The 17,468-nt window shown below is 40.0% G+C and overlaps 1 protein-coding gene across 2 annotated transcripts in view; it reads left to right on the top strand.

The window, feature by feature from the left end:
- GOLIM4 (golgi integral membrane protein 4) overlaps window positions 1-17,096 on the top strand; it is a 56,868-nt gene extending 39,772 nt beyond the window's left edge. For both annotated transcript variants that reach the window (XM_042458930.1, XM_042458929.1), the window contains 8 exons: window positions 742-1,098; window positions 4,221-4,459; window positions 4,926-5,005; window positions 6,380-6,498; window positions 8,568-8,735; window positions 11,759-11,827; window positions 13,365-13,445; window positions 15,711-17,096. In XM_042458930.1, the coding sequence (XP_042314864.1) occupies window positions 742-1,098; window positions 4,221-4,459; window positions 4,926-5,005; window positions 6,380-6,498; window positions 8,568-8,735; window positions 11,759-11,827; window positions 13,365-13,445; window positions 15,711-15,869 (1,272 nt within the window). In that variant the 3' untranslated portion in view covers window positions 15,870-17,096. The remainder of the gene's footprint in view (window positions 1-741; window positions 1,099-4,220; window positions 4,460-4,925; window positions 5,006-6,379; window positions 6,499-8,567; window positions 8,736-11,758; window positions 11,828-13,364; window positions 13,446-15,710) is intronic.
- The last annotated feature ends 372 nt before the right edge of the window (window positions 17,097-17,468 follow it).

Here is a 17,468-nt window from a genome sequence, read left to right as displayed (position 1 = left end):
TAGAAGCATTTGGGGTTTTTTGTTTTGTTTTTGTTTTTTTAGACTGGGAGGGGGAGAGTACAAAAGCTGGGAACCACTAAATGGTTGTGTTATGGAGAAGATGACTATTTAAAGGATCAGTGTTTTGTTCCACTAGTAACAAGCCATAAGGAAATTCAAACTCAAGCTGAGTTCTATAAACCAAGGAACATTGAGCCTCCATGTGTTTTTAGCAATAACTCTTAGTCCCTTACTGTTGACATGATGGCTGGGGCCTCCAGTGGCTGAACCCCAAAATATCTGGCAGGCAAAAGTTTCCCCAGTCCTGCATAAAGGCTCCATTTAACTTTTGTATGCCATAGATCGACTGGATGGCCCTTGCAGTCTCTTCCAACTCTACAATTCTATGATTCTAAAGCATTCTACAGTAGTGATTGCTTCTGTTAATAATACTTTGCAGTAGAACCTCAGGTGAATTTAGGACTGACAGTTACTTTTTTATTTAGCCATAGGTTAATTGTTTAACTTAGCTGTATTAGCTTATTGATGATTTGTCATATTTAAGGCTGACCTCACAGAAAGGTGACCTTATAAGAATGCTGTTATTTTGTCCCTTTATTTACTTTGTACTCTTATTCCTCCTGATGATATTTTAGAGGTGCTAAATCCTATGTTGTACAGTGCATCGTCATAGTTTTTATCCAAGAAGCAGCATGGTATTTGAAGCAAACTATCTAGATTGAATCTTCTTTATGGCTGCAGATTACACTGAATGACAATCAGCCACTAGGAGGAGAAGAAACCAACAGAGGAGTTCACTCAGAAGATAGAGAAGAGAGAGCTGGACTGTTTCATCTGGGCAGAAAAGAGATTGAGGGTCACGCACTGCGGGAGTTAAATATCCAGGAGAAGCAAGAAGCTGGAGAGGATGAGGAGCAACACGTGGAGCAGGTTGCAGAGGAGAACAAAAAGGAACTTGAGGAGGAGGAAATGGAGCAAGCAGGACAACCTGAACGATTAACAGAGGATCTAGACCAAACTCCTGAGGAACATAACTGGAAGGAGAAAGATCAGACTGAAGAAGAGACCAACATTCTGCGGGAACACAGTCATTCAGAGGTAGTCTGTTTTCCTTTTTATTGATTTTGCTTAACTGTCTCTTTCAACCTAGGGGATTCTAGGAGTTAAAGTTAAAAAAATAACTTTACATATAGAGATAGACAGACACAAACACATATGCAATCTCACCAAATAAAGCAGGATTTAACTATACACACACACACACACACACACACACACACACACACCTTATATAACAGTCACACGTAGGAAGAAATAGAGAGAAAGCTCTAAAAATATTAAGCTCTAAAAATAACTCTGTGTGTGTGTGTGTGTGTGTGTAATTGAAAAACATTTATAAATCATTTCCAAGGTAAAAAACAGTAGTTTGGAAAAAGTAACATTTCCATGTTCTGACATAAATAAAAACACTTGCATGTTTACTTGGAATTAAATTATGCTTGGCTCAGTGAAATTGCAGCACTAAACATATTAGTATGCAGCATTAAGCATACGAAGATCACCTAGCTATGTTTGGGTGTAGTTATTCACAAGCAGTGAGCTAGTGTGCATTTCCTGCTCTCCTTTTAATGGAAAGTGGCTAAACCAGAAAATACTGAGGAAGCAAATGCCTTGTGTTCAGATTCTGAGTTTATTTTTCCTCTGACAAATGAAGGTCTGTAGTTGGTTTCTCTTTCAGTGTTAAGGAAATGATAAGTCAAGAATTCAGGGTGAGGCATAATGAGAAACATTTGCTTCCTTATTAGTTTTGCTAGTCCTTATGATGGGGAAGCCATGTTGAAGTGATGGAGCAGTGTGCACTTTTTGTTGCATCCAAATGTGTCTCCAAAATAGAGAGTAAGTCTTACCCAATACATAATAAATAATTTTAAGATTGCAGCCTGAAGAGCTTACATAAGAGACAAAGACATACCTGTGTACAAAGGGATCTTGTAGCACCTTTGAGACTAACTGAAAGTGGCATGAGCTTTTGTAAACTTGAGTTTACTTCATCAGATACAATAACTCTTCACATTCATGGCTGAGTTCCTCTTGTTCAATGATGGAACATGTGTTGGAAGCTATATAGTGCAGGAGAGCATAACCTATTGATATTGACTAACATATTAGACTAATGAACTGATTCACTATAGGGCAATTTCTTGTTTTTCCTCATCCCACATTTTGACTTGATTGTAGTCTAAAGCAGGCATGAGATCTTGCAGCAGCAACATTTGGCCTTTTAAAGAGTGCTTTTCAAAAAGATAAGTGAGCTTCTTGTCTTTTCTCTTTAAAAATTATTTTTAAATCCCACATTTTCATCAGGGATGTGCCTCTGGTAAGTCCTGACAGAAGGAGGGTAAAATAGGCTGTGAACTCATATTTTAACCTGTCAGTGCATGAAGTCCTGATAGAAATAACTTTAAAATTAAAAGTTTATTTTTTAAAAAGAACTTCTTTGATACACCTAAGCTGAGGATGCAGCATGCAGATGTTCTGTCTACACTGGAGCAAAAACATTATTTTTCATTTCCCTTCGTTCTCTGTTCTCTCCATCCGGATGTGCCCCAATATTTTGACTGACTGTTCTATAATTCTAAAAGTAGCATGCCCTAAGGAGCTGAGGACTTTGGAGTACAGTGCATTCAGGCCTTGTTTTATGTTGAGCTGTAAATAGAATCTGAGAGAGATGGCTTTGCCTTCTGGGTCATGTCTCAGGGGTAACAAACTGTACTTATTTCTTTGGTTTCCACCTAGATCAGTGCTTTTGTTTATCCAACTGACAAAGTCATCCTGTTTTTTCAAGCTTCATTAGAACTCACGAGTCTCTTGTAGCCAAAGATTTAACTTCTGCTTGATTTTTACATGATTTTTTTCACCTTGTCTATAAGTTTGGACTTCCTTGGCTACAGCCCCCTGATTTCCCCCTAAATACCACCAGTGACATACAGTTGCAGGGGGAGGGGGGAAGAAGAGAGAGAGATCGGAAGGATGGAAGATCAGTCATCCAGCCTGATTTTGTGTCCACTTGTCATTTTCCTCTTTCCTTTAGTGTTCCCTTCAGTTCTTTACCTTTTTGGAATGCTGTTAGTGAGGGAATGAAGGAAAAACCATGTGGTGGCTTCCACTTTTACTTCTTTGCTCTTCTGTTCCCTTCCACATGCATACTTTGCCCTCACTGTTCTTCTGACAAACTCAGGTCAGTGCAAATCTTCTCATGACAACCCACTGAGTTTGTGTAGTCAGAAAGACTGACCAACTCAAGATCATCTAGTAAATGCAGGCTTGAATGGATTTCAGGTCAGGCCTTCCTCAAGTCATCATCCAGTACTGCACCACTTGAAGTTTTCCAAGAATAGGAAGGAAAGGAGCCATTGTGCTATCAATCTGTTACTTACTGATTGTTTTATATGGGGTGCCTTACCTGGCTGGTCCTCTTTGCATTTCTGAACAAGTGGAGGAAAAAAATGAGGATTGGTGCTTCTAACACTGTATGATTTCTGACCTAGTTCTCAGTCCTGGTACCATGATTTCAATCTTCAAATGGAGAGAGCAATGTCCTATGAAGGGAGACTAGGCTGGCTCATCTCCCCCGTGTTTCCTTCCACCAGCAGACCAAAAACTTTCTTTTGTATTCAGGCAAGCCTTTGTCAATGAAGTTTGATTGGGAAAGAAGCCTGTAGCTGGGCAATGTTGTTTTTATTGCGTTTATTCATTTGTTTCAATTGCTTTACAAATTTCTCGTATGTTTTCATCTGTTTTATGTTGCAAAAGTACTTGATTTTGTTTGATTTTATGATTATCCCTCTTGAGTTTGGGGAGAAAGGTGATACTCAAATTTTACAAAATGGAATAAAATAAGAGCCCCAGATGATCAAATTGGAATCTTTTTTTGAGGAGAGGAAGCAGTGAGGTTCTCCTTTTGAACACATGCAAATGATAAAACATCTGGCTCATCCTTCAAACAGTAACACAAGAAAAGAGCATAAGCAGATGTATGGTTTGCTCAAATATACAGTCATTGTTATCTTCTTTTCTCCATTTCCAGGCTTTAGCAAATATGTATAGCATAGATTGTCACAAAATCCTCAGGAAGGCGAGTTAACTTCTTCTCCCACCATCCCAGCTGTCCTCCCCATAGTTCTTATTCAACTTAAGGAACACTCTCTGTCTTCCATCAGGAACCTCCAACTGCAAAAAGTGTAACAAAGTACAAATCAGCCTATGAAGAACAGCTGGAGCAGCAGAAACTGGCCGCTCAAAGAGCAGAAGAAGCCAGTCGCCTCAGACAACGTCAGGAGTCTCTGCATCAGGGGAGACTTCAGGAGCAGTTGCTAAGGCAGCAGCAGCTTCAAGAAAAAGAGCTGACACTACGAAGGCAGGCAGAGCAGGACGAAGAACAATTTAAACACCGACTGAGGTTGTCTTTAAAATGAACTTCTGAATAGTTTAACATTACAGATTTAGAAGCATCTATAATTGCCTGACTATTTACTTTTTATGCCATTTCCATGACACAATTTGAGTTCACACTGTGAATATGTTAGCTTTGTGGGGAGCATCATGTGATTCCTCTCAGATGCTTGGACAAAGCCAAAGATAAATGGAAATAATCATCTTAACAATATTATGCCTTGGTAGCAAGCCATTCTAAAGTGGCATTTATAATGCCTTATTTACAAATAATGCTCTCTCCTATCCAATATAGGGTTTCTGCCACAGTATGGACGCTGGGAAGGAGTCTTGATGGTGATCTGATGAGGAGCTCAAAAAATGTCTCTTTGGAAGCATCATGTGTTTTATGTGCCACAGTTTGCCTACCCTTATCATATAAAAACAGTGACTCTGTGTGAATCTGAATTAACTTATTCATGCAACCTTTTTAGCCAACAGTCCCATTATGACAACCTGGATCAGGATATTGTGCAAGGAGAAGAACAAGGTGCCCAAGAAGAAGATGAAGAAAGTGAGTGATCTTTTCAACTTCTTTGTTTTTGGTCTAATTGAAAACATATAGCAGTCATCATGGACCAGGTTGGAACATTTTAATATGAATTTGTTTTAAATTATTGGGTTCCTGATGCAGGAAAGGTAGGCTATAACTTCAATTGTGAATGAATGAATGAATGAATGACAAAGGATGTTAACAAGTAGGAGCGTGTCCAGAGGAGGGCCGGCAAAATGGTGAAGCATCTGGAAACCATGCCTTAGGAGGAAAGACTTAGGAAATATCTGTATAGGTATTTGAAGGGGTGTCATATTGAGGATGGAACAAACTTGTTTTCTGCTGCTCCAGAGACTAGAACACAGAAGAGTGAATGCAAGCGCCAGGAAAAGAGATTTCACCTAATTGTTAGGAAGAACTTCCTGAGAGTAAGAGCTGTTTAACAGTGACACACACTCCCTTGGAGAGTAGGGGAGTCTTCCTCTTTGGAGGTCTTTAAACAGAGGCTGGATGGCCATCTGTCGGGGATGCTTTGATTGTGATTTCCTGCATGGCAGGGGGGATCAGACTGGATGGCCCTTGTGGTCTCTTCCAAATTCTATGACAAAAGTACAGAGTCTACACCAGAATAGGTCTACGGTTTAGACATTTTGCAACATTGCCACCTAAGTTACAGTTACCTGTAACTTTCCCATGTACATTTTTTTTTCTTTGCAGAAAATAAAACCAAATCCATCCAGGACCAAAACAGGAAAAAAGTCTAACAAATCTAGTTTTCCACCATAGTGGAAAACATTTCTGTCCTGGTTGATGTGATGGATTTAGACAAAAAATGTCCCATGATGTTTTTCAACCAATGACGATGTTCTGATACAGAAGTTACATTCTCTGATTATCACAGGTTGGCCCTAATCAGTGAAGTCAGGAAATACAAGAAGTTTACATTATATTTTAGTTGTGATACTAGCCATTAATACATTAAAATTCCTGTTGGGTCAGAGAATATCCCCAGCTCAGTTTTAAAATGAAGTTTAAGGATTATAAAGCATTTTAATTGATGGGTCCTACATCTAAGCAGAACTTAACCTGCAGAGAGACGTGATGATCATTAGCCAGCCAGCCAGTGTGATTCATCCATTCATTCTGTTGTGTCTACATCTTCAGTTTTACTTGTAAGTCCTAGATTTTACTCTTGTCTCCATTTATGAGAGCCTATCCCTGTGGTTACTGTTCATGTGATTCTCAACTTGTGGTTGTGGTGGTCTTTCTAAATATAAGAAGGGATGGATAAAGAGAAGATTTGTATATTTGTATTTACTGTCTGTTACATTTTAGACTCCCAATAACCAAAGTTCTCTGGTATTTTACAAATACATTAAAATTACTTGTGATCAGACTATGAGCGACAGAACCAGCATCTAGATGAACCAGAGGAAGAAGACCAAAATAATGCAAATGAACAACATGATCAGGAACTGAACCATCGAGCAATAAGTGAGCAGAATGAAGAACCGGTAGGTAATACTGCCATATGCTGATACTTAGTGTGCTCTATTGACATCTTTATGATAGGCATGACTGGACTTCACTCTAGTTCTGGGACGGATGATGTTGATGATGATGATGACGATAGCAATAACATGTACATTTTGGTAGGCCATGTGCCATAATAAATTCATTCAGCATGTACATTTCTATATATCAGTGAATTCAGCACTCTCTAAGCCGTTTACAATCTGTAAGCCACTTGCCTCCAACAAATTGGGTACTCATTTTACCAAGATATGAAAGGATGGAAGGCTGAGCCAACCTTGGAGTCCTGGGATCGAACTCACAACCTTGTGACTGTAGTATCATGATTTAACCACTGTGCCACCAGGGCTCATGATGATGATGTGGATGATGATCTTTATTTCTTACTCATCTCTCCTATGAATCAAGGTGGGAGAGAGACAGTTTGGACTACAGTTGTCATAATCGTTACCTATTCTCCATGCTGGCAGCGACATATAGGAGTTGTAGTTTAAAGCACTTGGCATTTCCCATGTTGCCTGCCCTGTATCAGGCACCATACTGAAGGTGCTTTTCATTGCAGTAGAGGAAAACAGATCTAGTCAGGCTTGGAGTCAGACCCTGACATTTTCCTGGAACTACTTTGATTTTCTCAAAATGCCTTCTATAGCTGTTCTTATTGGGACCAATTCACTCAACTAGGATTCCAAACCAGTCCTCACAGAACATCTTGGGAGTTGTGAAAAGTTTTTTACCATTTATCATGTCTAAAAATGATATCTTGAAGTGAAGTACAAAACAGATAAAAGCCATTCAAAGCACATTCAAATACAAAGCAATAAATAATACACAGTAGAAACATTAATTATTTCAAACATTTAAAATCAGAGACTCAGGCACTTTTCTCAAACTGGGCACCATAATCAGTCAGGAAATCTGGGGGTGAAAAATTGGGTCTGTGAAGATACTCAAAGCACAGCATAATTAGGGCCTCATTGATATTTGGTGGGAATCTGTTTTCAAATACCTGGAGGGAAGGCATTCTAAAATCAGAGGAGCATCATGGAGAAGCTGGCAGGCTGCAGACAACTGGCAATGGCGGGGTACAAATCGCCGCTTTGCGGCGCTCCCCCGCTGCCGCCATTTGCTCCGCGCGGGAGCCGCAGCAGCCAAACCGCGCGACTCCCGCGCGGAGCAAAAAAGAAGCTCCATTTCGGAGCTTCTTCTTGCGGCGCCTCTATGACGTCGCGAGGCGCCTGGCGCGGACTCGCGACGTCATAGGCGCCGCAACACGTCTGGACGCTATGCGTCCAGTACGTAAAGATGGCGGCGCCCATGTAGAAGGGGCGCCGCTATCTTGTACGTATCCTATACGTACTATATGGCGGTTTGTATCCCGCCAATGCCTCCTCTAATGACTTTAGCAATCCTACAGGTCTATGTCAGAAAAGTGATCAGTCAAGTAGCCTTGTCCTAATGTGTCAGGGCTTTATATGTCAGTAACAAGATCTTGCACATAACTTGGTAACTAATAGGTGACCAGTGAAATTATTCATCACCACTGAAATTTGTGTGTGGTTTCGCATTATATCAGCATCCTAGCTGTCACTTTGTGCAGCAGTTGAATGTAGTTTTCCACTGAGTATGCATACTTTCAAGTTAACTGGTGGCCTTGGGAGATCACTGTCTTTCAACATTTGAGGTCTTATTTGAAGCAACTGAGTGCAAAATACAACCTTTTTTAGTTGTGGCATCTGGAGAGGCCAGTATGTTCCCATTATTAGAAATCCATGCCTTCCAGATTCTGCTAGGCTGCAGTTCCCAATATCCCTCACCATTAGTTATGTTAGGTCAGTCTAATAGCAGCTGTAGTCTTGACAACATTTGAAGGACCACATGTTTCCCACCTGTTCATTATTACCTATCTTCACATGCATGACAAAGAGCCAGCTCTAAGGAGGTCCTCAGAAGAAACTAAAGAACTCCTTTTCTGCTTGCCAGTTCTGTTATTTTATGATGGGCTATCATGATGTTGGCTATGGTCTTTGTTATTTATTCATTTGTAATTTAGAAGACAGCTGGAGATGATGTCAACCCGGCTGATGATCCCAACAATCAGGGAGAAGATGAGTTTGAAGAAGCAGAGCAGGAGAGAGAGGAGAATCTACCTGATGAGAATAAGCAGCTAAAACCAAATAACCAGAAACAGGAGAACCCTGAAATGGATGAGCATTTAGTGGTGAGTATAATAGAAAATGATGTCTTTGAGTCAAAAGATGACTGCAACTTCAAGTTATGTCTTGTACATGTGAGAGAACCGTTAAAAATTGAAGTTTCACAGAATATTACCTTTAGTGGTTTACATTTGCAAGGCCATTTAGATCCAAACATAGGCTGTTGCTAGAAAAAGGGTGGCTTTCCCTTTGCTTTATTTTCTTTGCCCCACATGCTATTCCCTTTCCTTCCAATTTAATGTGGATAATTTTTAAAATTGATCCTAAAGTTAGTGCATCTGTGGTTTGCCACAGTTAGGGGCTATACAGACTGGCACTTTGTGCCGGCCTGTGCGTGGGGTGAGGGCTGAGTGTCTACATATTCCAAGCCCTACTGCCACCAGCAGGGCACCATTGTGGCTGCTGCAGCGCCCAAACAGCACAGCGTGGAAGAGGCATCATGGTGTGCTGCCGCATCTATGATGCCCCTTCCAGGTAGCAAAAAACCCCCTGCTTTTCACAGCTTCTTTTTGCTTCCTGCGGAGGCTTCAGCATGTGGGTGCTGAGGCCCCAATCTGGGGCGAAAAGGGGCAGTGTCCCACCATCTGTCTGCACAGCCACTTAGTATATTTGTATTCTACAATACAACTCAATACAGAATGCATAGGGCTTCCACATAGTCTGTTCTTCATGAGCTGAATATATTTTCTGTCTGTTCACATCCTCTGCACATTTAGTTTAAGAATATAATGCAAGACCTAAAATGCAGCACAGAAAAAGAATCGTGGTGCAGTTGTACACACATTTTTTCTTTATCTGCTGTGTTTCATTCATCTGCCAATGCACATACAACATTAGTAGAGGTAGGGTGATTCAAAGACTGCATGCACTGGGTTTTTAGAAACCGTTAAGTAAATATTTTTATTTAGTACTACCTGTACCCGGCCATGCGTTGCTTTGGCTCAGTCTGGTAAAACGGAAAAGAAAGAAAAGAGAAAGCACACATTTCTGAAATATTTTATTTCACAATGCTTGTGGGTATACAATACTTTTTGTTGTTCCATTGTCTGTGTACATATAGGGATTGTCTGGTTTGCTGACTCTAGAACACGCAATATATAATTGTCCATGTGAGAAGCAATATGTGTCTAGATCTAAACCGCAAATAGGTGTTGGCCCTTAAATCCAACAGATGGTGCTGTTTTTTAAAAAAATATATTTTTACCTGTCACAGGTGTGACATATATATAATAGTAGGTATATAAAATATAGTACGTATATAAAAACATGCATGTATTTCAGTGGAATGCTGTGGCAACATTTCAAAGCAATCAGTGAAGAACTTTCGGAGATTTAAGATTTTGAACAAATGAACATTTACATTTTTATTTATATAGATACTTTTGGCAATGATGCAATGTAAATGTTCCTTTCCCCTTTCCTCAGCAAGAAAGGGTGTCTCTTCATAAGATTCCTCACTGATTAAAAGATTAAAGCCCCTGTCCCATGAGAACTTTTTGCTTCTTGGGACATCTTGCAATAAATACATTTGGACAAAAAAGAAAAAAAACCATGAAAGTAGTGTATTTCCTGCAGAGCATACTGCCTTCTGTGTAAAATCCTGGCAGTTTCTCTCCCCCCCCCCTTCCCCATCATCTCCCTTTGCCTCTTTTTTTGTGCAACAATTTTTTTCCAGAAAAAAAGACCTGAAATATAAAATATAAAAAAACTGTTTGACAGCTTTATGACCTCTCAAACTATTTGTTGTTGTATATGAAACAAAAATTTAAGATTTACTTCCTTCCTCATAGCTACCATATGTATGTGAGGTGAAGAGAAAAGATCATGTTAGGAAAGGAAAGGGAAGAGAACTGTCCTGAAATCCTATGCTTTATTTTTTTAAAAAAATATTGCACAAAATAACATGAGAGGCTCAGTGTAATTGCTAGTCCTCACTACAGTAGAACGTCTTGAATCAATGGGACTTAAATAAGTGTAGAATATAGCAATTGATTCTTTGGGTGTATTCTGGCTAGAATGTCCTATTGGATTTAGCTTCAAATCTCATTTACCTTACACAAAACACATAGTGCTTCTCCTAAGGCATTTAAAAAACTATAATGTCTAAACTTTCAATGTAATTTTGATCCTGTCACCAAGGCAGATTCATTATAAACATATAGATTAAGAGAGCAATAAAAAAATGTAACCAATAAATATTGAATAAGTCATTGTATTTCTAAAGACTACCCCACCTTTACAGTTAGATGAAAAGGGATATAGTGTGAGGGCGAATTTCATTTTATATCTTATTCTAAATTAGTGGTAATACCACCCATTCTTCACAAAGTTATATTCATATACAGGATTTTCCCCATCTGATAAAGAAGAGGCAGTGCTAGATAATTATTAGCTTTATAATCTCTTTCATTGTTACTTGCACTCCTTTTACATAATTTCATCACAGCATTTGTAACTTTCTGTCTAGTAATTGGTTCATTGTAAATTATTGTTGACCACTGATGTGTCTTGCTTTCTCCTGAAATACGTGAAAATAATGAGCATACAATTGACCTTATTGACAATACTGATCATATATGATATCATATGCATGTTAGATTTTATTGGGGTGTGATTTTAATCTGTTTCCAATTTTTTAACCACAGCTAAATGTTATGGTGTACCTATAATAGGCCACAGAATAATAATGGATCTTGAAACCTGAGGCATTGCCATACAGAAGTTTGTTATGTCTGGTTGCAGAATTTATTTTAAAAGAATACAGTGGGCTTTTTTTTTTAACCGTCAGCTTGCCCTCTGTGGACTTGAGCTTCCAAGGGCAGCAACCCCCATTGTTTTAAATGGATGCATGTACACATGGCTGCATGGCCATAGGAAAGAATAGGACTTGAGGTCCCATGGTTTTTGTTATCCACCAGGGGGGAGGGGGGTCTGGAACTAATCTCCCACAGATAAGAAGGGACAACTGTAAATATTTTACATTGACTGTAGAAGTATTGCTTGTGAAATGTGTTTGTTTTGTTTGCAGATGGTGGGTAATCCTGATCAGCAAGAAGACAATGTTGATGAGCAGTACCAGGAAGAGGGAGAGGAAGAGGTAATAACCCATATTTCATCTGAAGGGTTTTTTTAACCCTTTAAGGTTCATGAATGGAATCTAATAATAGTTTGAACTCTATTTAACAACACAGTGCTGGATGGACTTTAACTTGGTAGCTCTGTATAGAATTCTTACAAAAGCATGCATTGAGCAACAAAAGGCTAGACATACATACAAACTCACCAATAAGGAGTGAGCACTATTTTCAGACTATGAATGTTACACTTCTTCTTTGTATCTGATTCCAGTGTTCTTGAAACCACTAGGAACTTACATTGTTTCCTCTGTCTAAAGAAATTTCACCATGCCTGTACCTCATTTAAGCCTTATGGTCATTTTTTTACTCCCCCCCCCTTCAAATTCTAATCTGCTTCTCAGGTTTTTTATGAGGATAAAATGAGGGAAGAGTGGACAACATTTCCACCCTAAGTTATTTGGTGAAAGGGCAGGAAGTTATAACTATGATTGGAACTCAACCTGTACATAACACAACCACTAAATGAAGGCTGTGTGTGGTCCTCAACATAATACCAGAATTCCCCTGCAAGCAAGCAATTGAGACCTCCAGCAACAGTAACATGTCTCTTTCTCTACTAGCAGACCCCTGGATTGCTAGAAGAAAAGGGGGTGGCAAAGAGGGTGTTTTACTCAATTTTGATTCTGGCCCAATTACTTGTCAACCCATCCCTCACAGGTATGTGGCTCTTAAAAGAGAAAAATGTTCCAGAAGATAGGGAATAGAGGTCAAGGAATAACACAGGTACAGCTGCCAGCATCCTGTAGAGCTAAGGAATAGTCAAAGCCATATTCCATGATAAGGGGCTGCATCATAAATTACTACCTGCAGAACTATGCTGTGGTTGGACTGCACTGTTCTTATAGTAGATTTTAGCATTGCTATCCAACTGCATATCCCAGATTACACGCAGCACTCTTCTTTTGTACAATAGCAAAGAGATAGTCAAGGAAATTATGGATTAGGATGCTGCTTTTTGATCCATGATGGCTGCTGCTTGTGAAACACGTGTGGAATTCTTTCACAGCCAATAAACTGAATACATCTATTGTGCAATGACTGGGGAAAAATACAGCTGCTAGGGCAAGAGTGCATACAACCAGCATGTTACCAACAAAATGCTGGCCAAGAAGAGAAAATTCCTTTCCTTCCCAAAGAATCTTAATATTTGTTTAAAAAATTAAATGTCTCCTGTATTTTGGTATTATGAAGGAATATTTCTAAAAACAGCAATAAAGCACAAGTGGCTTTTAGTGGGTGTTTGTTGTGTTCCTTTCGAGTAATTTCTGTCTTATGGCAACCCTAAGGCAAAACCTTTTGGCAGGATTTGTTCAGACAGTGTTTATCTTTGCCTTCATATGAGTCAAAGAAAGTGTGATTTGTCCAAGGTTACACAATGGGTTCTGTGGCTGAACAGGAATTTGAACCCTGGTCTGCAGAGCCATTATTCAGTACTCAAACCATTACACCATGCTGGTTGTTACTCTCCCAAAAATTGTATGTGTATGTTTCTTACAGGCCCAAGGAGATCTGACAGAAGAGAAGAAAAGGGAGTTGGAACACAATGGTGAAGAGCCATATGGTGAAAATGATGAAAATGTAGGCATTGTTTAGATGGAATACTAAATAACACGGGTGGGCATGGAAGGCTCAGGTATCCAAGGAAATTTTGTTTTAGCAGATGGGACTTGTTCCTAAATTCTGTGAATCTTGGGCCTCTTAACTGCCATCCTTGAAGGTACTGTTGCAACTCAGACATTAGTAAGAACACAAAACAAAGACACGGAATGGTGTGAGGACACGTGATGCTGTTTTGCCTTTGATGTTAAGCACCTTTTGATCTGGTTAGTGATTGCACAGATGACTGCCACATCAGGTTAACAAAAAGGAGAGATAAAAGTTCAGCAAATAAATAATGGAATACTCCTGTATTAACAGAATCCAAGAGGTAATTCAAAATTATGTTGTAGGAAGCCAGTACAAATCCTGGCAGAGGTTTAGTTATGGGGGATGCAGTGGGAGAATTCTTGTTAAAGTCCCATTGAATTGATGTGTTGTCCTGAAGGTAGAAATGGATTAAATAAAGTTTTGGTGTACTGATTCCATTATTCATATCCCCAGAAACTGTTCCTGGTTGCCAACAACTTTAATGCCTTTCCAGCTGACAGATCTTTATTACTATTTATCTAGCATTTGATTAATCTGTCTTCTATTTGGGGGCAGTTGCAAACATTAACTTCAGCTGCTTTTGAGCTAGCGTAGAAGCTCCTGCAAATTAACTTCAGATAGGATTGGAATATGACTCGTGACAACAGAAAAAAGTAACTTGACCAATTACTGTCAAAAGCAATCCAGCATCTCTAAAGAATTATTGTATTTCAACAATAACAATCATAAAGAATTGAAGTAATGTCAGATTTGTAGCAATGTCAGTCCAACACAGATGTCCCTCATTAAAAAGAGGCTCATGGCACTGCAGCTGTGCTTCAAGCTCTTTGCATGTAACTGTAACACCAACGATTACTGTATATATTCTGTAGATGCTTGCTGGCCATTCTTTTGCTGCTACAGCCACCACTTAACTGCTGGGGGTGGAATGACCTGTAGTCAGTTCTCAGAGATTGGCTACAGAGGGTATCTCAGGCAACCAGCAGGGTCTATAAGAGTAGCAAAGAGTAGAATGAGCAATCCATGATCACATGCTTCTCACTTGGAGGGAATTCACTCCTGTTATTCTCTCTTGCTTCTGCTATTTAGACTGTGAGAGGGGAAAGTAGCTACAGGACAGTATTCCAAACAAGGAAAGGGAAATCAGGGAGAAACTACATCAAAACAAGATCACACTGATGTTTTTTTTTCTTCTTCCCCACAATAAATTCATTGGTCTTGGTGGTGGTCTTGAGTTGTGACACTTGCAACCTTTGGCATGGTGATATGTATGTGTTGATTTATTTCCTAGATGGTTGTTCCAAGGTAGAGATACTTTGCACCTCAAATAAACACTAAGATAAGACTAAGAAAACTGTGGCCCTCCATATTTTGGACCATTGGCAATGCTATACCAGGCCAGCGAGAGTTGCCCTCCAGCATTATCTGGGGTGGGATGAGGGCATAAATTACCTACTGTAGCAGTGAAGGAAGCTAGGCATAATCCAAAGGTGAGAGGGCAGGTCATCTCTCCAGTGGAGTGCCCATAATTTGGACTGAGATCAAGAGCCCTGACTGCTCCAAGGCTGAGAAGCAAACAGCACCAATTTTACATTTGCTATCAGATGGACCTATGAGCTAGTGAAGACCTGTAGTTGCATTTGAGAGACATTGTTGATTTACTTTAGCATTTGGCACGTTTGACCTTGGTCAGATAAAACATGATCAGTTGGCCCTCATTTATGACTTAACTATCCAACATCTCAAGTCTGATTCCAGGTTTTTTTTTTAAAGAAAATATATTCTGGCGGCTCTGAAGAGAGCTTCAAAGATCTGTCTGTAGGCACAGTATGTCTATTCAGCTGTTTAGTCACAATTCTATGCTTTGGCTTCGGCAGAAAGTAACACATGGAGGACAATGCCTGGGTGCTCCTTGAGCTGCAAGCCTTCAATTATCGGAGAATTTCAACACCTGCAGCAGCACAACAATCTTGAGTTTTTTTATTCTGTCCCAATACCTCCAACTATGTAATGTGTATAGGCTTTTAAAAATATTTTTTAACAGATGCTGTTGAAATCCAGTGTAGAATTTTAATCGCAAAATGTTCAGTGCAGTTGTTCCCCACCCCAAAAGAGGAATCATTTTCTGCTTTGTTATTTTTGTTTCTGTTTGCGCTCTCACCTCATTCTCCCCCCCCCCCTCCCCCTATTTTTCAGGCTGAAGAGAAAATGAGTGAAGGTGCTGATCAGGAAATTCCAGATGAAACCCATCAGAAAGAAGGTCATGATGAAAACTATGAGGAGCAGGAAGAGGAGGAGGAAGAGGAGGAAGGTGGTGCTGTGGCAGCAAAAGCCCATAGACGGGGAGAAATGTAACTCCCAAGCTGTTTGGCACTGCTTTGAAATAGACTATGCAGATGCTAGAGGAGGACAGAATTAACCTTTTTAAAGAAAGGAATATATATGTATTTTTTGTTCTGTTAGATTTTTTGCTGCATTTTTATGAATACAATATTTTAGGCTAGAGTTCCTTTTATACACGATTATATGTGACAAAAACAAACAAACAATAGAATACAAGATGTGATGTTTTCTTCCACTTTATTTATCCACTTTCCTTCCCCTTTATTATTATTTTTTATAATGTCTCTTTTTTAAAAGTTTCAGCTTTGGCATTGAGTTTCAATTTCAGCATTGCCCCAATAGAGAGCAGCCTTTTAGCCTGAGATGCCATTGTTTGCAAAACAGCAACAAAACAAGTGCCTGAGCCTGGTGTTTTGAGGAAGGGTTGGCTGCGATGCCTTGCACCTGTGTCTCAGTGAAATAACTTGATATGCATTCAGTTCTGTGAACCTGCCCACTCTGGTGCCTTATCCCATAATCATTTTTATTGGCATGAATGTGGCCTGCATTTTGTCTGAAGTGACCAGATAAAAACTCTTGGTGGTTGATGTTGCTCCTCAGTTACCATGTCAGAAACAGCAGTGTTTTAGAAACCTTTACATTCAGGCACACCTGTTTGTTGCATTCCCTCCTGGGATTTATCTAGGATTTATCAAAACACAGCTTGGAAAATAACGTTAATTAGTTACCTCTAATTAATTAAAATTTGGGGGAGGTTTTTAAACTTCATAATTTTAATTGCTAAACTCCAATGGCATTGTTTTTGTGCAACATCTGATGTTTCTCATTACTTTCACCATTTGTCACTTTTTTAAAGATTGTAAATGATTTTTTTATTAAGTGAGAAATTAATTTTTATAAAAATATTCTTAATATTTTAGTGTTAAATTAAATATTTTTAGTAATTTAATACTAATGTTAGTACTAACCCTAACATTTCCATGCTCTATAGCCAAACAATTAGTCCTATCTATGCATCAGTAATATTGGAAACATTTGCATATACACACATCACAGCAATGTGTAGTTTTATCACAAGGCTTGGTAATGTGCATAACGGAGTGTCAGACTTAAAAGTTACTTTGGCCCGTTACAAACGGGCCATATAGTGTGCGCGGAGCGCGTACTAGGGTTAGGAAGGGGTGGTGCTTCCGCACCCCCTAACCCTAGTACGCGCTCTGCGCGCACAAAATGATGGCCGTTCCAATACGTCCAAATGAGGCGGCGCGGTCGTGACGTATTGGGGCTGCGCCAGGGCGCCTATGGTGCCCTTTGTGCGACCCCGGAAGGAGCTCCGTTTCGGAGCTCCTTCCTGCTTCAGATGGCTGCGCCCAGCGACGCAAGGGAGAAAGGGCCAAGCGGCCCCTTTCTCCTCCTCCCCGCCACCGCAGGGTGTCCTTGGGGCTTGAAGCCCCAAGGTCACCCCTTTCCAGGCGGCGGAGAAGCGGCCTTTTGCCGCTTCCCCGCAGCCTGCAAAGCGGCGGATTAGGGCCTTGGAGGCTGCCAGTCTGGCAGCTGAGGCCCCAATACAGCGGGGAAAGGGGCGGGTGCAGGCTGCCCCAAATGGGCGGT

Source organism: Sceloporus undulatus, chromosome 3 (genome assembly GCF_019175285.1).
Source record: "Sceloporus undulatus isolate JIND9_A2432 ecotype Alabama chromosome 3, SceUnd_v1.1, whole genome shotgun sequence".
NCBI lineage: Eukaryota > Metazoa > Chordata > Lepidosauria > Squamata > Phrynosomatidae > Sceloporus > Sceloporus undulatus.
Note: the sequence above shows the minus strand (reverse complement) of the source record. Positions and strands in the feature narration are given on the sequence as shown.